General features: G+C 36.7%; 1 protein-coding gene across 1 annotated transcript in view; it reads right to left on the bottom strand.

Moving 5' to 3' along the window:
- Window positions 1-4,087: 4,087 nt before the first annotated feature.
- The window catches only part of actn3b (actinin alpha 3b), a 63,763-nt gene continuing 51,672 nt past the window's right edge, over window positions 4,088-16,178 (bottom strand). Inside the window, exons 13-21 of the mRNA XM_049483100.1 lie at window positions 15,969-16,077; window positions 14,802-14,942; window positions 13,320-13,502; window positions 12,329-12,463; window positions 10,910-11,089; window positions 10,465-10,611; window positions 9,563-9,628; window positions 9,163-9,321; window positions 4,088-8,382 (exon numbers count right to left, since the gene is read on the bottom strand). Of these exons, the coding sequence (XP_049339057.1) occupies window positions 8,224-8,382; window positions 9,163-9,321; window positions 9,563-9,628; window positions 10,465-10,611; window positions 10,910-11,089; window positions 12,329-12,463; window positions 13,320-13,502; window positions 14,802-14,942; window positions 15,969-16,077 (1,279 nt within the window). The 3' untranslated portion in view covers window positions 4,088-8,223. The remainder of the gene's footprint in view (window positions 8,383-9,162; window positions 9,322-9,562; window positions 9,629-10,464; window positions 10,612-10,909; window positions 11,090-12,328; window positions 12,464-13,319; window positions 13,503-14,801; window positions 14,943-15,968; window positions 16,078-16,178) is intronic.

The raw sequence follows: 16,178 nt of genomic DNA, 5'->3' as shown, positions 1-16,178 counted from the left end.
AATTAAGAGTATCCAATTTAAATTAAGAGTATCCAATTCAAATTAAGAGTATCCAATTTAGTTTAGAGTATTCAATTCAATTTAGAGTATTCAATTCAATGTTCTTGACGATATAACAAAACACTGAAGAAAAAAAAAATCAAGCATTAACTACTGCAAAAAACTTATTATTGTATACCATATGATATGGCACAAAAATGTATCATATTTGTAACAGAAATCAATGATCTAGAATGTCATGATACTAATAATGCACTCCAAATATCTCCATATATCCAGAATGAAAGTAATATCAATGATCCTGGAGAGATATAATCTGTCTTTAGTAGATATATAATGGGAAATGAGAACAGTGTGATTTTTTTATTTTGATAAAAACAGTAAGAAGTAGTACCCTGATGTGATAATTAGGGGTGGGTGATTTGGCACGATATTTCAGGCTATAATATCGTTTACAATATTCAAAAATGTTAGCGATATTATCGGGTACGATTTGATATGGCTGACCCCTAGTGCTAACCACTGTCTGTCACACAGGTAATTCCACTTCTGACACCAAGTGAGAGGTTTATTCTCAGACTCAAATCAGACTCTGTTTGATCCATTTTGCATCAACAACACATGACCTGAGATGCTATCAGTAGTTACTTGCCTGTAATGCACAGGAGAGATGATAAATAAGCAGATTAAATCATATAAAATATAAAACACAGAATAGACCATTGAGAGATACAGTTAAGTCATTAATAAGTGTTTAAACTGAGCTAAAATCCTGATCATACAGGAATGTGCACCGATGATCCGGCTCAGATATTCTGAATTTCAAAAGCTTTTCTTTGTTTCCTGGAAACTGTGGGTCTGTACAGATGTTATGAAATAATCTTTTCTGTTCTGGTTCTGAGAGATTAAGCAGCATCTCCAGGCCGGTCCGTCTCATCTGGTCCGTGTATTTTTGGATTTTATCATTTGATTTCATTGTAAGACCTCTCCTAATCCCGCTGAAGTCCAGCTCCAAAATCATCACTAACGGCTGTCTGTATGGACAGCGGTCAGTGAGCGCTATAACACACTGATAATTAATTATCTACAGTATTGATTTCATACAGAGGAATAGACAAACAAATACATTGTGCAGACACTAAATCAATATTCAGTGTTGATTGTATCATGAAACAGGTGGCAGCGGGCTTTGGGTTGGTAGTGATGTCATCATGTCATTGGCTGTTATGATGGGTGTTGTTATGCTAATGGTTTTAATGGTTGTTTCTCTGATAGACCTGGATCTTCAATTTCAGTGTGTTTTTGCAACACTATATTTTGGCTGCTGATGGAAAGCTGCATGACCGGGATTCTAACCAACGATCTCCTAATTATAGTGGCAGCGCTTAAGTCTGCTGGACCACTCGGAGACCCTGATTTTTGCATATGTTTTAAAAAATTACATTAGTATCGTACATTGGTAAATCATTACTGTCAGATAAATTTTCAGACCTTTTTTTTTTTTTTTTTACTTTAGCATAGTGTAAATCTGGCAGTTCTTTTTTTTGGCTGGCAAATCTTTTTAAGGCAGTGTCCAAATCTTTATTTTATTTTTATAAAACTATATAATACATGGTTTTATGTTTTTACATGATAAAACATGCCAGTGAATCTTTCGTATCAGGAGATCATTTAAAGGAGCTATTGTTTAGCAGATCCTTCCATGTTTTAATAATAACTGTCTAAGTCTCTGCTATAGGTGCATATACAGGGGTAGGAAAATGAAACTGAAACACCTGTCATTTTAGTGTGGGAGGTTTCATGGCTAAATTGGAGCAGCCTGGTGTTCAATCTTCATTAATTGCACATTGCACCAGTAAGAGCAGAGTGTGAAGGTTCAATTAGCAGGGTAAGAGCACAGTTTTGCTCAAAATATTGCAATGCACACAACATTATGGGTGACATACCAGAGTTCAAAAGAGGACAAATTGTTGGTGCACGTCTTGCTGGCGCATCTGTGACCAAGACAGCAAGTCTTTGTGATGCATCAAGAACCACAGTATCCAGGGTAATGTCAGCATACCACCAAGAAGGACCAACCACATCCAACAGGATTAACTGTGGACGCTGTAAGAGGAAGCTGTCTGAAAGGGATGTTCGGGTGCTAACCCGGATTGTATCCAAAAAAACATAAAACCACGGCTGATCAAATCACGGCAGAATTCAATGTGCACCTCAACTCTCCTGTTTCCACCAGAACTGTCTGTCGGGACAATAAATTATTGTGGTCTAAAACCAGGTTTCAGTTTCAGTTTCATTGTCCAACCCCTATACCTTTAAGTCCATTTTACACCAGAGTCCTCCTTTATAATCTTGTGTTTTATAGTAAAAAATATATAAATAAAATTAATTCATGTATATTTAGTGAGTTTATTTAATAAACTTCTAATATATAGGCTAAGTGCTCTAAAACCTGTCACTAAGTGGCATCTCCTGTTCCTCAGCCCATAATAAGCCTCCTAAATCCAGACCTTTCCCACATAATTAGTCTCAGATCAAATCAGAGTGGAAGTGCACTTTTCTCACACTGTAAATGTATATAATATATCTTAACACTTTTAGCTCATAATAGCTCTAATTTCACCCTACCTGGATCAATCTACTGACCACTGGTTGCTAAGAAACTAATACAGGCCTGCTTTACTTCTGGAGCTGCTGAAGCTGTCGTCTGTTTGACGTAAGTTTCAGTTGCTAATATTAAAAATAAACTGAAACTCTATATGAAGGTCTTCATGTATTCTAAACTGCTGTACACAGCTAATGTTTATTGTATACTGCTTTTTATAGTTACACCTGAAACAGTGAGAGATGTCAAGTTGTAACATTTTGTTTTAAGAAACAGAAACTCTATTATTGTAAAGATTATTGTACACACCCTCAGCTTTTCCTGCAGTCAAACCACAAAGCTGAGGTACTTCTAAAATAACACACAATTACCATTTTTAATAGTTTATTTTATAACTGTATTCAATATTCATAATTATACACCAGTTCTATGTCTTATTTGTAAATTTTTGTCTTTATGGATTAAATTTCTTTCTTTTTTTTTTTTTTGTTTTAAGAAAATTCTGGTGAAGAAAATTCAGCGTCCGGATTCACAAGCTTTCCACATAAAAAAATGGCAAAGAATTTTAACAAATTTACATTGAAACTAGATTGCTAAAAATGTTGCAAAATGCAGTTACAAAAAACTATTAATATTAAGCAATATTTAAAGTCTTAATTATTTTCTAAAGACTCCATTGCTTACTTGTGCATCTGACAGCATCCTATTATTTACAATTATGTATGTGCAAACGTCTGAAATTTACCAAAGTTACTCAAATTCCTGAAAACTCCTATAAATAATATTTATTGAAATATTACAAATTTAAAATATTATATCACCTTTATCATTCTTTTTTTTTTTTTAAGAAAATTCTAGTGAAGAAAATTCAGCGTCCGGATTCACAAGCTTTCCACATAAAAAAAAATTGCACAGAATTTTTAAAAGTTTACATTGAAACTAGATTTCTAAAAATGTTGCAAAATGCAGTTGAAAAAAATTGTGTAAATGAATATTAATATTAAGCAATATTTTAAGTCTTAATTATTTTCTAAAGACTCTCCATTGCTTACTTGTGCATTTAACAGCATCCTATTATGTACAATTATGTATGTGCAAACGTCTGAAATTTACCAAAGTTACTCAAATTCTGAAAACTCCTGTAAATAATATTTTTTGAAATATTACAAATTTAAAATATTATATCACCTTTATCATTTTTTTGATTTATTTATTTTTTGATTTCTAATTTCTAGTATAACCTTTAAAAAATAATGTATTTCTTCATACTGAACTGATCTGATACATTTGAGTGTTATTAAATTAATTAGTCTCTCTGCATGTAAATACACCTTTTATAAACAAGGTTTCAAGTGATGTACTTGTGTGTCAGTAAATGATACTGGTACTGTACTTCCATAGTCCATCCAAACCCGCCCTCTACTGGACTAAACTTGAAATGTCTGTGGTAATGAATAACAAACACACAACACCACACAGTCGTTCAGACTTGATATGAACTTTATTTAGGGCATTTTTTGTATATTTTGGCAGTGGCTGTGTGGAAGCAAGTGGTGCTGGTGGTGGGTTAGAGGACGAGAAGGTCACAGAAGACAGAATGTGGAAGACTGGAGAGAACAGAGGACGTATATGTAGGGTGTTTAGTGTGTATTCATTCAGAGAAACTTACAGAGTGGCTCCTGAGATCTACATATTAGGACTATTTTAGGTCTTTTCCCATCATTTTTATCAGTTTCTGAACCGTTACTTGGTTCTCTAGGCCTGCTACAGTTCCACTTGCATGAGGTCGGAGATATCAGACCCTACTTTCTCAAAAGTTTCTGTTTTGAAGAACTTTCTAGATTCCCTCTTTCTGTGTGAGAGATTAAAAAAACAATGAACATTTAGGTGAGTCACATGACAGAGAGATACAGGTAGGAACTGGTCTATATGTGCTAAAGTCTACACTTGGATTTGTGGTTTCTTTCGATATACACATTTATTTGAGTTTAAGCATATGTTTTTGTGATGCTAATCCATTGTAATCACATATTTCTGTCACTTTTAGAACTTTAAAAGCAAGGAAGGAGACAAGACAGTCCAGACCATACATGGCTTTCTATGGCTCTTCTTTCTATCATTTATGCTATTGAAGTCATCAGCAAGATCTTTCACCAGGAGAACCATGCGGTAAGTCTGTCTATTCTCTTTTTATCACGAAAAAAATAAAAAAAATCAGGAGATCGTCAGTTTGAATCCTGGTTATGTAGCTTGCCATCGGCTACCAGAGCTCTGTGAGAGCACAATTGGTCTTGCTCTCTCTGGGGGAGTAAATGACGCCCTTCCCCTGCATCACTCCAAAGGATGATGTCGATCAGCACAAGGCATCTGTGAGCTGATGTATCAGAACCACTGAAGTCGCTGCACTTTCCTCCGAGCGTTCGCGCTGTGATGCTACTCAGCAATGCTGCATCAGCAGCAGTTCAAAAAGAGGTGGTGGCTGACTTCACATGTATCGGAGGAGGCATGTGCTAGTCTTAAAAATAAATGCCAAAATCAGCAATACAAGTTGTATAGTGTGCTGATTTGCTGTGACAACATGCAAAAAAAAAAAAAAAAGGAAAAGTATATGGATAAGGATAAAAACTGCATTGGATTTAAAGTTGCTGACATGGCCAGATTTTAAATCTACTAGATATTGGTGTGTTTAAAGGAGAACTCCGAACTTTGGTACTACTTTTGGTGTAGTAAAACATGATAAAAAAAAAAAAGTACTTACCTTTGATGAAGAGCACACCTTCGTTCTCCCACAGCATTCCAAGACCCAGAAATTTAAAAAGTTTGTCCAAACACCCCTCAGACTGGGTGACACGGGGCATAATTTGCCTCGGAGCTGAAGCTAGCGTTATAGGTTGTAAACAGTGTTTTTTAATTAGCTTCTTAGTGCACTTTTTAAGTTATTAATGCCTGGTTTAAAATTTCAGGGCTCTCCGGATTCTGGCAAGGAGGTGTGGAGCTACTTTGAGCTGGATAACGGTGGAAAAAGCTTCCCAGTCTGAAGGGTGTTTGGACAAACTGTTAAAATGTCTGGATCTCGGAACGCTGTGGGAGAACAGAGGTGTGCTATACATCAAAGGTAAGTACTTTTTATCATGTTTTACTACACCAAAAGTCTATTTTCTACTGGAGTTCTCCCTTAAGCTCTGGTATTGCATCTTTTAGTAGTTCAAACATGGTCAACGCCAAGCAAACCCAGATTTGCCAATAACTGGAGGCTTTTTTTGCCGAACTGCAAAAACAGACAGCGACTAAACCTGGCTTTATCTGGAATTAGCTGTAACCTGCTTTTCTCTGTCAGTGTGTTCTCTCACTCGTGTTCACTGCTCACACTTGGCCCAGCACACTCTTTTTTTTTTCCCCCATTTCACACATTCACACAAACTATTTTAACACCTGACCTTCAAACCTCCATGGCTATTCAACACATACAAAAAAACGAAGAGAAGAGAATGACATCAACAGTCTAAATATAAATATAAGCATTAAAGATTTTTCACAGGAAGGCTGTGAAAATGGCACAGGAAGGCAGGGGAGGTTTTTTATGAGACTTTATGAGGGCTTTACGGAGTGAGAGCACACTGAACAGCAGGAGTGTACTTCATGTCTTTTGTAAATGTGGAAACGTGGGTCCTTCACAGTAGACGTACAGACTTAAAGCACGGCATGAACATAGGCAACCAACCAACCTTTAGTTTAATTGCTTTAATACAATAAAATATTTGTCTGCCCCACACTCCACATTTGGAGAGTAACTGCAGTACAGGTTTCTTCATGTGTTTATTAAAGGCACATGGACAGCTGATGTTGGGATACACTCTTAAAAATGAAGGTGCTTCAGATTCTTCTTCAAGTGAAGGCTTTTTTGGACCTTTCAGGCTTTCAGTGATCATTATTGGTTCTGGAGATCTACCACGCTGCAGAGTTTACCTCACCTTATTCTCACACACCTAAACTAGGAAATTAAGGCCTTCGGGAACATAGGAACAGTCTAGACTCTAGTCTCTGTGTGTTTAAACTCCTCTTTAGTGAAATCTTCAGCACGCTCAATCTCTTAGACCAGTAATTTAAGCCTCCACAATGGAGCTCTCAAGATCTGACACATTTTATTATTAAAGATTGTGTGTCAACATTTTATCTGATTCATTTTAGGCTTACTATAATCAGTTTAAATTATAGTTTTTAGTTGATTTTTGGCTTTATTGTCCATGTCTGCACTGATCGTGGTCATGAAAGTTTGCCTTGAAGGCATGAAAAAAATCATGGAAGTGAACCCTGATGATAACACTTTGTAAGCCCACAACTGCTTCACTTTAATTATTGCTTTACTCATAATTAAATGAGTAAAGTTTTACAGACCCTAAAATAGAACCCTGTTGGACTCCACAAGATTTTTGAGTTGAGTTTACTAAACTTAGGCTTCAAGAGGTTAGTGCCCCTCAGTATCTCCAATAATCATAGCACAACATGTCCAGTGTCCATGTCCAGCCTTCAGGCTAAAGTTATACTTGCTATGCATTAACTATGTGTTTGTGTGCACATAATGGCTACCTTGCATTTCCTGCAGCACACACACACACAAGACAAGCTGTAGGGTTACTACTCATCACATGGTAAAAAATCTTAAAAAAAAAAGGGTGTGTGACCAAGTTTGCAATTACCTGTGTCTGTATGATGTACCATTACTGCTGTATCAAGTGGAGTTTTCTACTGAAAGCCTCCAGTAACACATGTAGCACACATGCTGATGTGTGAACTGCTATATTTCCAACAAATCCAATAGTTTATGCTTTCACATGGCCAAACAGCAAGTATATTTCTAGCCTTGAAAGGTTCATTGTTCTCAGACATGGTTCTTCTATGGCATCACTCAAGGAACTTTTAGAAGCACCTCTGTTTTTAAGAGTGTAGTTATTGTATAGAAGGTTACGAGGTGGTTAAGGCTAAGGTTGCATCTATAATTTCTTTAATTAAGTGTGTAAACTGGACAGCAGTAAGTGTAAGATCCCAGAGATTCAAAGTGCCCTCGCCTGTTCTTCCTTGAACTCTGGACTCCAGATAGGAGACTCATAGCTCACACAAACACACGTAAACACACACATAACAATTAAGTCAGATAGAGATAAAGAGAGCGAGAGAGAGAAAGATTAAGGGGGAGACAAGGTATATAAAGAAAAAGAAGGAGGGAAAAATGGGGAAAAAGAAGGCAGACAGAAATCTCCATGCTTAAATGAACACCTGCAGTGTGCAGTGGGGGCTGTGGGCGCTGCATCATTAGCACTGTGGGTGTTAAATCAGATCCAGAGATTCTGCTGCGCAATCTTTCCATACGAGACGGAGACAGAGAGAGGAGAAAGAAGAAGGGAGGGGAAAAAAGAGAATACATTAAACTAAATGAGGGAAAGGTGGAGGGAGAGAGAGGAGGTAAGATCTAATCAGGAAGGAGGGGGCACTGAGATTATTCTCTTCAGAGAAGGAAAAAAGAGGACAGTTGAGGGCGAGAAGAGAGAGAAGAGAGTAGGGAAGACAGTGAATAAAGAGAGAGAGAGAGAGAAAGGAGGAGAGGAGAGAAGTGTGTGCATTTATAAGTCGCTCTCTCCGTAGAGGGCACTGGAGAAGGAGATGTAGTCGAGAGCTCCTGGTGCTCCTTCTGGCCCGATGTACTTGGTCATGCGGCTGATGCAGTACTCGGCCTGCTCCGGGGGGAGCTCTCTGCGCAACTCGTCCACTGTGATGTAAGGCTGAGAGAGACATACATATATTGTTTTAATAGCATATATTTACAGTGATTGTATGCAGCAATATATATATATATATATATATATATATATATATATATATATATATATATATATATATATATATATATATACAGTTCTGGGAATTTTTTTATTTATTTATTTTTTTATTTTACCTAATTTAAAACCTCTGGAATATAATCAAAAGAAAGATGGATGATCACAAGCCATCAAACTGAACTGCTTGACATTTTTTTGCACCATAAAGGCATAAAGTGCAGGCATAAAGTTATCCAAAAGCAGTGTGTAAGACTGGTGGAGGAAAACATGATGCCAAGATGCATGAAAACTGTGATTAAAAAAAACAGGGTTATTCCACCAAATATTGATTTCTGAACTTTTAAAACTTTATGAATATGAACTTGTTTTCTTTGCATTATTTGAGGTCTGAAAGCTCTGCTTTTTTATTTCAGCAATTTAGCCATTATTTTCTGTAAATAAATGCTCTAAATGACAATATTTTTGTTTAAAGTTTGGGAGAAATGTTGTCTGTTTATAAAATAAAACAACAATGTTCATTTTACTCAAACATAAACCTATAAATATCAAAATCAGAGAAACTGATTCAGAAACTGAAGTGCTCTCTTCAATTTTTCCAGAGCTGTATATTATTTTCATTTAACTTTAAGAACTTTTTGGTGTGTTGTTATTTTTGTCATTAAGTGTAAGTATTTTAATTGTCAAATACTTGTGATAAAACTGTTGTGTTAAATGCGTACTCACCTTGTCTGAGGCCAGGATCTTGAAGGAGGCCATCACCTGCTCGGCTGTGTCTGTCTCGGCGGTCTCGCGGGTCATGAAGTCGATGAAGGCCTGGAAGGTGACCACTCCTGTGTTGTTGGGGTCCACCAAGGTCATGATGCGGGCAAACTCCACCTCACCCTGCCGCACAGCAAGAGATGCAGGTAAGAGGGGAGGTGTGTGTGGGAATTTAAGCAGCGCTAGTATAGTGTGATAAACTCAGGGTGAGTGTGAGCAGCCGTGAGTCATCTCAGGTGTTTGTAAGTGTAGAAATTCATTGTTGTCTGGCTAAAGTGGCGTGTATATTTGTTGGTATGTGTCAGACCTGCTGCTAACAGTGTGGATATTTGTCACAAAAAGTGACAAAAAAAGAGAAACTCACCAGATCGTAGCCCATAGAGATAAGGCAGGCACGGAAGTCGTCTGGGTCCATCATGCCGTTTCTCTTCTGTGAAAGAACACACCAAATCATTTAGCTCATTTAATGTGTCGCACAAAATTAAAATTATATTAAAAGTTATAATACACTGTTAAATATATTTTAAATATATTATAGATAGCTCTGGAAAAAAAAATGAGACCACTTCAGTTTCTGAATCAGTTTCACTGATTTTGCTATTTATAGGTTTATGTTTGAGTAAAATGAACATTGTTGTTTTATTCTATGAACTACGGACAAAATTTCTCCCAAATTTCAAATAGAAATATCATCATTTAGAGCATTTATTTGCAGAAAATGAGAAATGTCTGAAATTACAAAAAAGATACAGAGCTTTCAGTCTTCAAATATAAAGCAAACAAGTTCATATTCATAAAGTTTTAAAAGTACAAACTACAAGTTAAGGTGGTTTCTAAAACACAAATCACATCTACGACCAGTTTGTATGTATGATGAAGCTACAGCTTCTGTAGTAATATTTCTCTCTCAATTTTAGATTTTTTTTTCCATGATTATTTTCCTCCTACTATTATCTCTCTATGAGTGTAGGGAGGGAAGTGTTGTACAGCCCAGGGGATTCACTAATCGTTAATATTAGTTGCTTACTCGTGTTTTTTGTTGTTTGGGCTACTATTTTTATGTTATGGGTGATGAAATGCAACACTTTCCGCAGAGCAGCGACAAACTGCTCTTGTGCTGGGGAATTAACTGAACCTAATGGGGGTCATTGTACAGCGGTGCTGCTACAACATGCAATCTGAAAGCACCTTTACCCTGATAAACACAGGTTTCAGAACTTCTATCAAATCTATCATCTTCTCTCCCTCTTTCTCTATTACTCTCACCCTGTCAAAGTGGTTGAAGGAGGCTCTGAACTCGTTGAGCTGTTCCTGGCTGATGCCCTTGGCATCGCGGGTCAGGATCTGGTTCTCCACCTCGTTGATGGTGCGAGCGATGGTGGTCAGCAACTGCTCCCAGCCCACACGGATATGCTGCGGAGAGGAAGAGAGGAGGAGGAGGAAGAAACGAGAGGAGGAGAGAGAAGCAGATGGTTAGGCTAAAATCATGTGTGTAAAAAAAGAGATTATTCACAGGGCAGAAGACGAGGTGATATTACGCTTTACAACAGGCTCATCACAGAGAACGCCGTGTCCAATCCCATTACTGCTGAAGTGTGTGTGCGCGTGCCTAATGGCTTTATGCCTTCTCACAAAAGTACACCATGGTCTCTGCTGGTGTGTGGGTGTTTCAATGGGTTAGTGCCCAGTGCGTGTGTGTGTGTGTGAGTACCTCCATGGTATAGTTGGTGTGCTTGTTGTCGAAGATGAGCGCCTCCTGGATCAGCTGGTGGTCTCCCTCCAGTTTGTCGATGTTGGATTTGTAGTTAATGATGTTCTGCTCGTATGTCTTCAGGTTGTTCATCTGTTCCTCCAGAGAGCCGGCAATGTCCACAGACACGTGACCGATCTCCTACACACGCAAAAAAAAAAATACATATTTATGTATATACATCCAGCATCAAATATCCTAATTCTTTCTCCCTCTTATTATACAGTTTACTGGATTGTGCTTGATTTATTCCACTTTACTGGAACTTATTTATAGGGGGAAAAAAAGGTGTATACTAATAAACAAAAAAAATATTTTAAAAGTCACAGTCCGTATTTTGTTTCTAAACTGAAAGCAGAAGCATTTCTGAGTGGAGAAGGGATAAAATATTGTGTTTAATGGTATCAGTGTGCTGGAACCACCATCCCTGCTAAGCCTAATATATTTAATCTAAAAAAAGAAAAAAAAGTATTTTACATGAATTACTGACTAGTCTGAGGTAAAAGATAAGGTAAGAGCAGTAACTAATAAACAGTACACATACTGGCACGCCACAAGTCATGGGATAGCAGAATGTACATTGGTCAAAAGGTGCTCTGCTTGGGAATGCCTACCTGTAAGTTGTGAGGAGTTATCTTGTGACTGGGATGAACATTGGCCAGTGTGCTCATGGCAAAGATAGGACTATCAGGTCTATTTCTACTATTAAGTATATTATAAATTATTCAGTAATAAATATAGTGTTATACCATATGATTTTCTATACAAATAAATAAATAACAGTATGCATTTCTTTTACTAACTACTATTAATTATTTATCTATTTGGTATCTTAATCAATCAACCTTTATTTTGACTCGGAAGTACATTGAGGGCAACCCTCATTTTCAGTGTAGCTGAGCATTTACAAGTACAGGAATTGACATGACAAAGAAGATAATAACTAAATATAATAATTTTAAAATAACAGTAAATAAAAGATTAAAATAGATTAAAAATAGAATTAAAATAAAAATATTAATATGAATAAAACTTGGTTTAATTGAAAAGAAAATTAAGATCAAAAGAAGATTAATATAACAAAATCAAGTAAATTTAAGCTTAAACTAACTTTTACAAAAATAACTAAACTAAAAGAAAATACATAAACAAATGAACTATTAAATATATATAAGTAATAATAGTAATAATAATAAAGTAAATCAAATTAAGTTGAAAAGCAATAGTACAAAACTATTATTGCCTATTGATTTATGTATTTTCTTTATTTGTTAGCTTGACTTTTGTCCAGACAGGAAAGTGTTTTAAGATGCAACATCTATGTGACCATCGTCTAAACTAGGAAAAGAAAACAGACGGAAAGAAGTGCTGAACCCCCACCTCCATCTTGGTTTGGATCCAGGGTCCGATGATGTTGGCCTGGGCAGCAAACTGTCTTCTCAGTCTCTCATTGGCCTGTTGCCTGGCAACCTCCTCCTGGAGCATCTGGTCTCTGAGGGGCACCAGCTGCTTCACCTGCAGGGGGCGACAGAGCGACAGCGGGGGCAAATATGTTACACACAATTTGTCATCATTGCAGGAGTCTGAGAGAACACGCTTCACTGTCTAAAGACTGTCCTTAAAACTCTTCTCTCTGAATCCTGATATAAGAGAGAAGTGTTATAATAATATGGAGATATGGAGAAAAGACAAAACACACTCCATATGCCACTGCCGTCTGGGTCTGACCAATCAGATTAAAAGGGGGAGGGAACGGTGAGCAACTGTAGCAGCAGATGACTGGTGATTCTTTCAGAGCCCAATACACCACCAGCTTCACATTCACAAACAGCCCGAGCGAAACTCATCCACTATGGATCCTCGTCTGCACATCCGCCTAGAGCAAAACTCCAGCTTTCTGGAGTTCATTGATTCAGCATTTCACTGAAATTGTCAATATTATTCATACAAAAAAAAATCTAATAATTAAAGTTTATTCAGACACCCCCATGTTCACAGTCACCTGAATACTAACTGTGTTGTTCAGCTGTGTCAAAGACTACCTTCACATTATCAAGCTGTGGTGACTCAAATCAGATTTTTGCCTTAATGCCACACATTTATTTCCAAATGCATAAAGGCCATGATTTGATCTCTATGAATGAATACAGAACAAAATACTTAAAACTTACCACTTAAACTACGGTTTCGAAACATATCCTATTGAAAAAAAACATAACCAGTTTATAGCTTTTAACGTCTCAACATGGGGAGGGGGTTATATAACGATAAATACTGTATATACTTGCTTTATGTTTTTGCTTAGAAATTTACTGAAATAATTTGGGCATCAGCCTGTAAATCGCTGTTAAGTGGTCAGTCTTGTGCTCACCGTCTCCCATTTGTTGGTGACGTCCTGAGGGCTGAGGTTGGTGTAGGGGTTGATTCCAGAGAGTTTGATTCCGTAGGTCTGAGCGATCTTTGTGATCTCGTTCATAATGCCCATGACGGCCACGCGTTCCTTATCTGCCTCGGGGAGAGTGGCCTTGAACTGGTCATGGGCTGTGATCAGACTCTGATGAAGAGGAGGGAGGGAGGAAGAGGATTATTACAATACTGGAGCACTCTTTATAATTCTAAAGATACCTGATAAAATTACCAATAAATATGGGTACCAATACCTACTACCTCTAATACATTAAGAGTTGAAATCATTTGTGTGTCTGGATCCAGGAGATTCCAGGAGAACCAAATGTGTTATATATTTTTTTATATTTATTCTAATATAATATGTTTTTTTTATGTGTTTATTTCCAAAAGAAAAAAAGGTTTTAAATAATACACTCAAGGTTCGTGCTATAACCTGTAATATTGGCACCGCTGTGCTGTGTTCATAGGCTGTTCAATCAGCTCAGCAGTGCCAATATACACGTTATAGCACAAACGTCGAGTGTATTATTGCGATTATACCACAGTTCCATCACCAGATTTTGAGTTAAAGAGGATGAAAAATATGATCTGTTTGGTTTGTAAGCGCTGCATCGTTGCTAGGTTACCTGTACATGGCGGAGTAATACATGGAGAGCTTCGGTTACAGTGCATTACCGGCTGATAACTGCACTCATAGAACGCCTTTTAGCCAATCACATTGCAGGGTCGGAACTAACTGTGGTATAAATTAAAATAATCAAACTATATATGAAGACATGAATAGGGATGGTGACCTAAAATAACAATATTTTAGGGTATTTTTAAACACTGAGCAGCAAAATAATATAATATTTAATATTATATATTATATATATGTTCAAATTACATTTCATGAAAGTATAACAGTTTCACACATTCAGCAAAAACAAAAATACCAACAGTAACTTACAAAGACTCTTATTTTCTATAAAAAAATTTACCAACATACTAAAGTACAGAAGATTTAATGTATGCTTATAAACGGCAAACAATTATGCAAAAATATGAAACTATTGATTTTATCATAGTATTACTGTGTCATGATATATTGTGTAAAATTTGATGTAACACACCCCTAGATATGAATTTACAGTGTATGTGCAACGTAAACCAGTGCCATTTACTAAACGTTAAAGTGACCTATCCTACTTAAACGGGAACTCCAACCAAGTCGATTGATTTTTTTTTTGTTTTTTTTGTTCAGTTAGTGTCCCTCATTCTTTTATATTTATATTCTTATTTGCTGTAATTGTTGTAACCTTGGGAAGGAGTGTAATGCAATTTTAATCCTCTGTATATTCTGTACATATGCAGTATTGTCAATAAAACTACTTGACTGTGGTTTTAAAGCATTTAGTACAATATCAAGTTAAAATAACTTGTAGGATGAGTTGAAAATGCCTACCTGGATCTCCTCAATGCTGTGTACAATGAACATATCCTGCAGATCCTCCATAGCTCCATCCATCCAGTTGTTGAAAGGTGCCGCCCTCTTCGCGAACTCCAGGTACAGCTGGTCAATAGTCTCCCACAACTTCTCCACACGCTAAAGAAAAGGTACAGGAAATGGCTGTTAATCTTACACATGAATCATAAATAGTGTCTGAATTGGTGAAGACTGAAAAACCACAGCTGGAAATACTGTATATAATGTGCTTAACATTACAATGTATTAGTTTCAGGGTTCATACACTTTTTATCCAATACATTTCCATGACTTTAGTTTTTTTTTTTTTCCCCATATCTTCAAGGCAAATGTTCATCACAATACAATCTTTAAAACATCAGTGCCGACATGGACAGTAAAACCAAAAATCTACTGAAACTATAATAATAATCATTAAAAAAAATTCTTTAAGCAATGTTGACAAAATCTTCAATAGTAAAGTGTGTGTTCTGAGAGCTCAATTGTCTCTGAGCTGATATAATTATTAGCTTAAAATAGCTTTTTAGTCAGTAAATAAAAACACAAATTTGTTGATTGCAAATTTCCATGACTTTACCAAAACTTTCTGGGTATTTCTATTTCTATTCGAGGCCTGGAAATTGCTATTTTCAAATTAGATGACTTTTCCAAGTATTTAATGACCATACGAACCCCGTAGTTGTAAATGTGGCGATTCAACAGCATTGATAATGATAATTTAGTTATTTTGATTTTTTTTTTTTATTAGTAACATTAAATAATGAAGTGGCTTGCAAAAGTATTAATACCCCTTGAACTTTCACATCTTATTACCCTTATAACCTCAAATTTTAATGTATTTTACTGAGATTTAAATGATACACAAACACAAAGTAGCACATAATTATACTAAAACAAATATGAACAAATCAATTAAATCAAATGTAAATCTGAAAAGTATTCAGCCTCTATATGAATACTTATTAGAGCCACCTTTCACTGCAATTACAGCCACAAGTCTTTTGGGGGTGTGTCTCTACCAGCTTTGCACATTTGGAGACTTTTGCCCATTCTTCTTTGCAAAATAGCTCAAGCTCGGCCAGGTCGGGTGGAAAGAGGGGGCTCTACTGGATTAAACTGGATTTGTACAACACAGAGTGTATGTACCTCCAAAGCATCTCGTCTCTTCTGGGTGAGGGTGCCCAGGTTGTCCCACTGGTCACAGATTCCCTGGCAGCGAGCGTTCACAGTAGCAGCATCATGGTAATCCAGCTCACTGAGAACACGAACACACACACAGAACACACACACACACAGAACACACTCTTCACTAAACAAAGTAAACAAACCCCTGCCCTGACGCTCACCTCTTTAAAC

The sequence above is a fragment of the Astyanax mexicanus genome, chromosome 8 (genome assembly GCF_023375975.1).
Source record: "Astyanax mexicanus isolate ESR-SI-001 chromosome 8, AstMex3_surface, whole genome shotgun sequence".
Lineage (NCBI taxonomy): Eukaryota > Metazoa > Chordata > Actinopteri > Characiformes > Acestrorhamphidae > Astyanax > Astyanax mexicanus.
The sequence above is the reverse complement of the archived record's forward strand: the minus strand, read 5'-3'. Positions and strand labels throughout refer to the sequence as shown.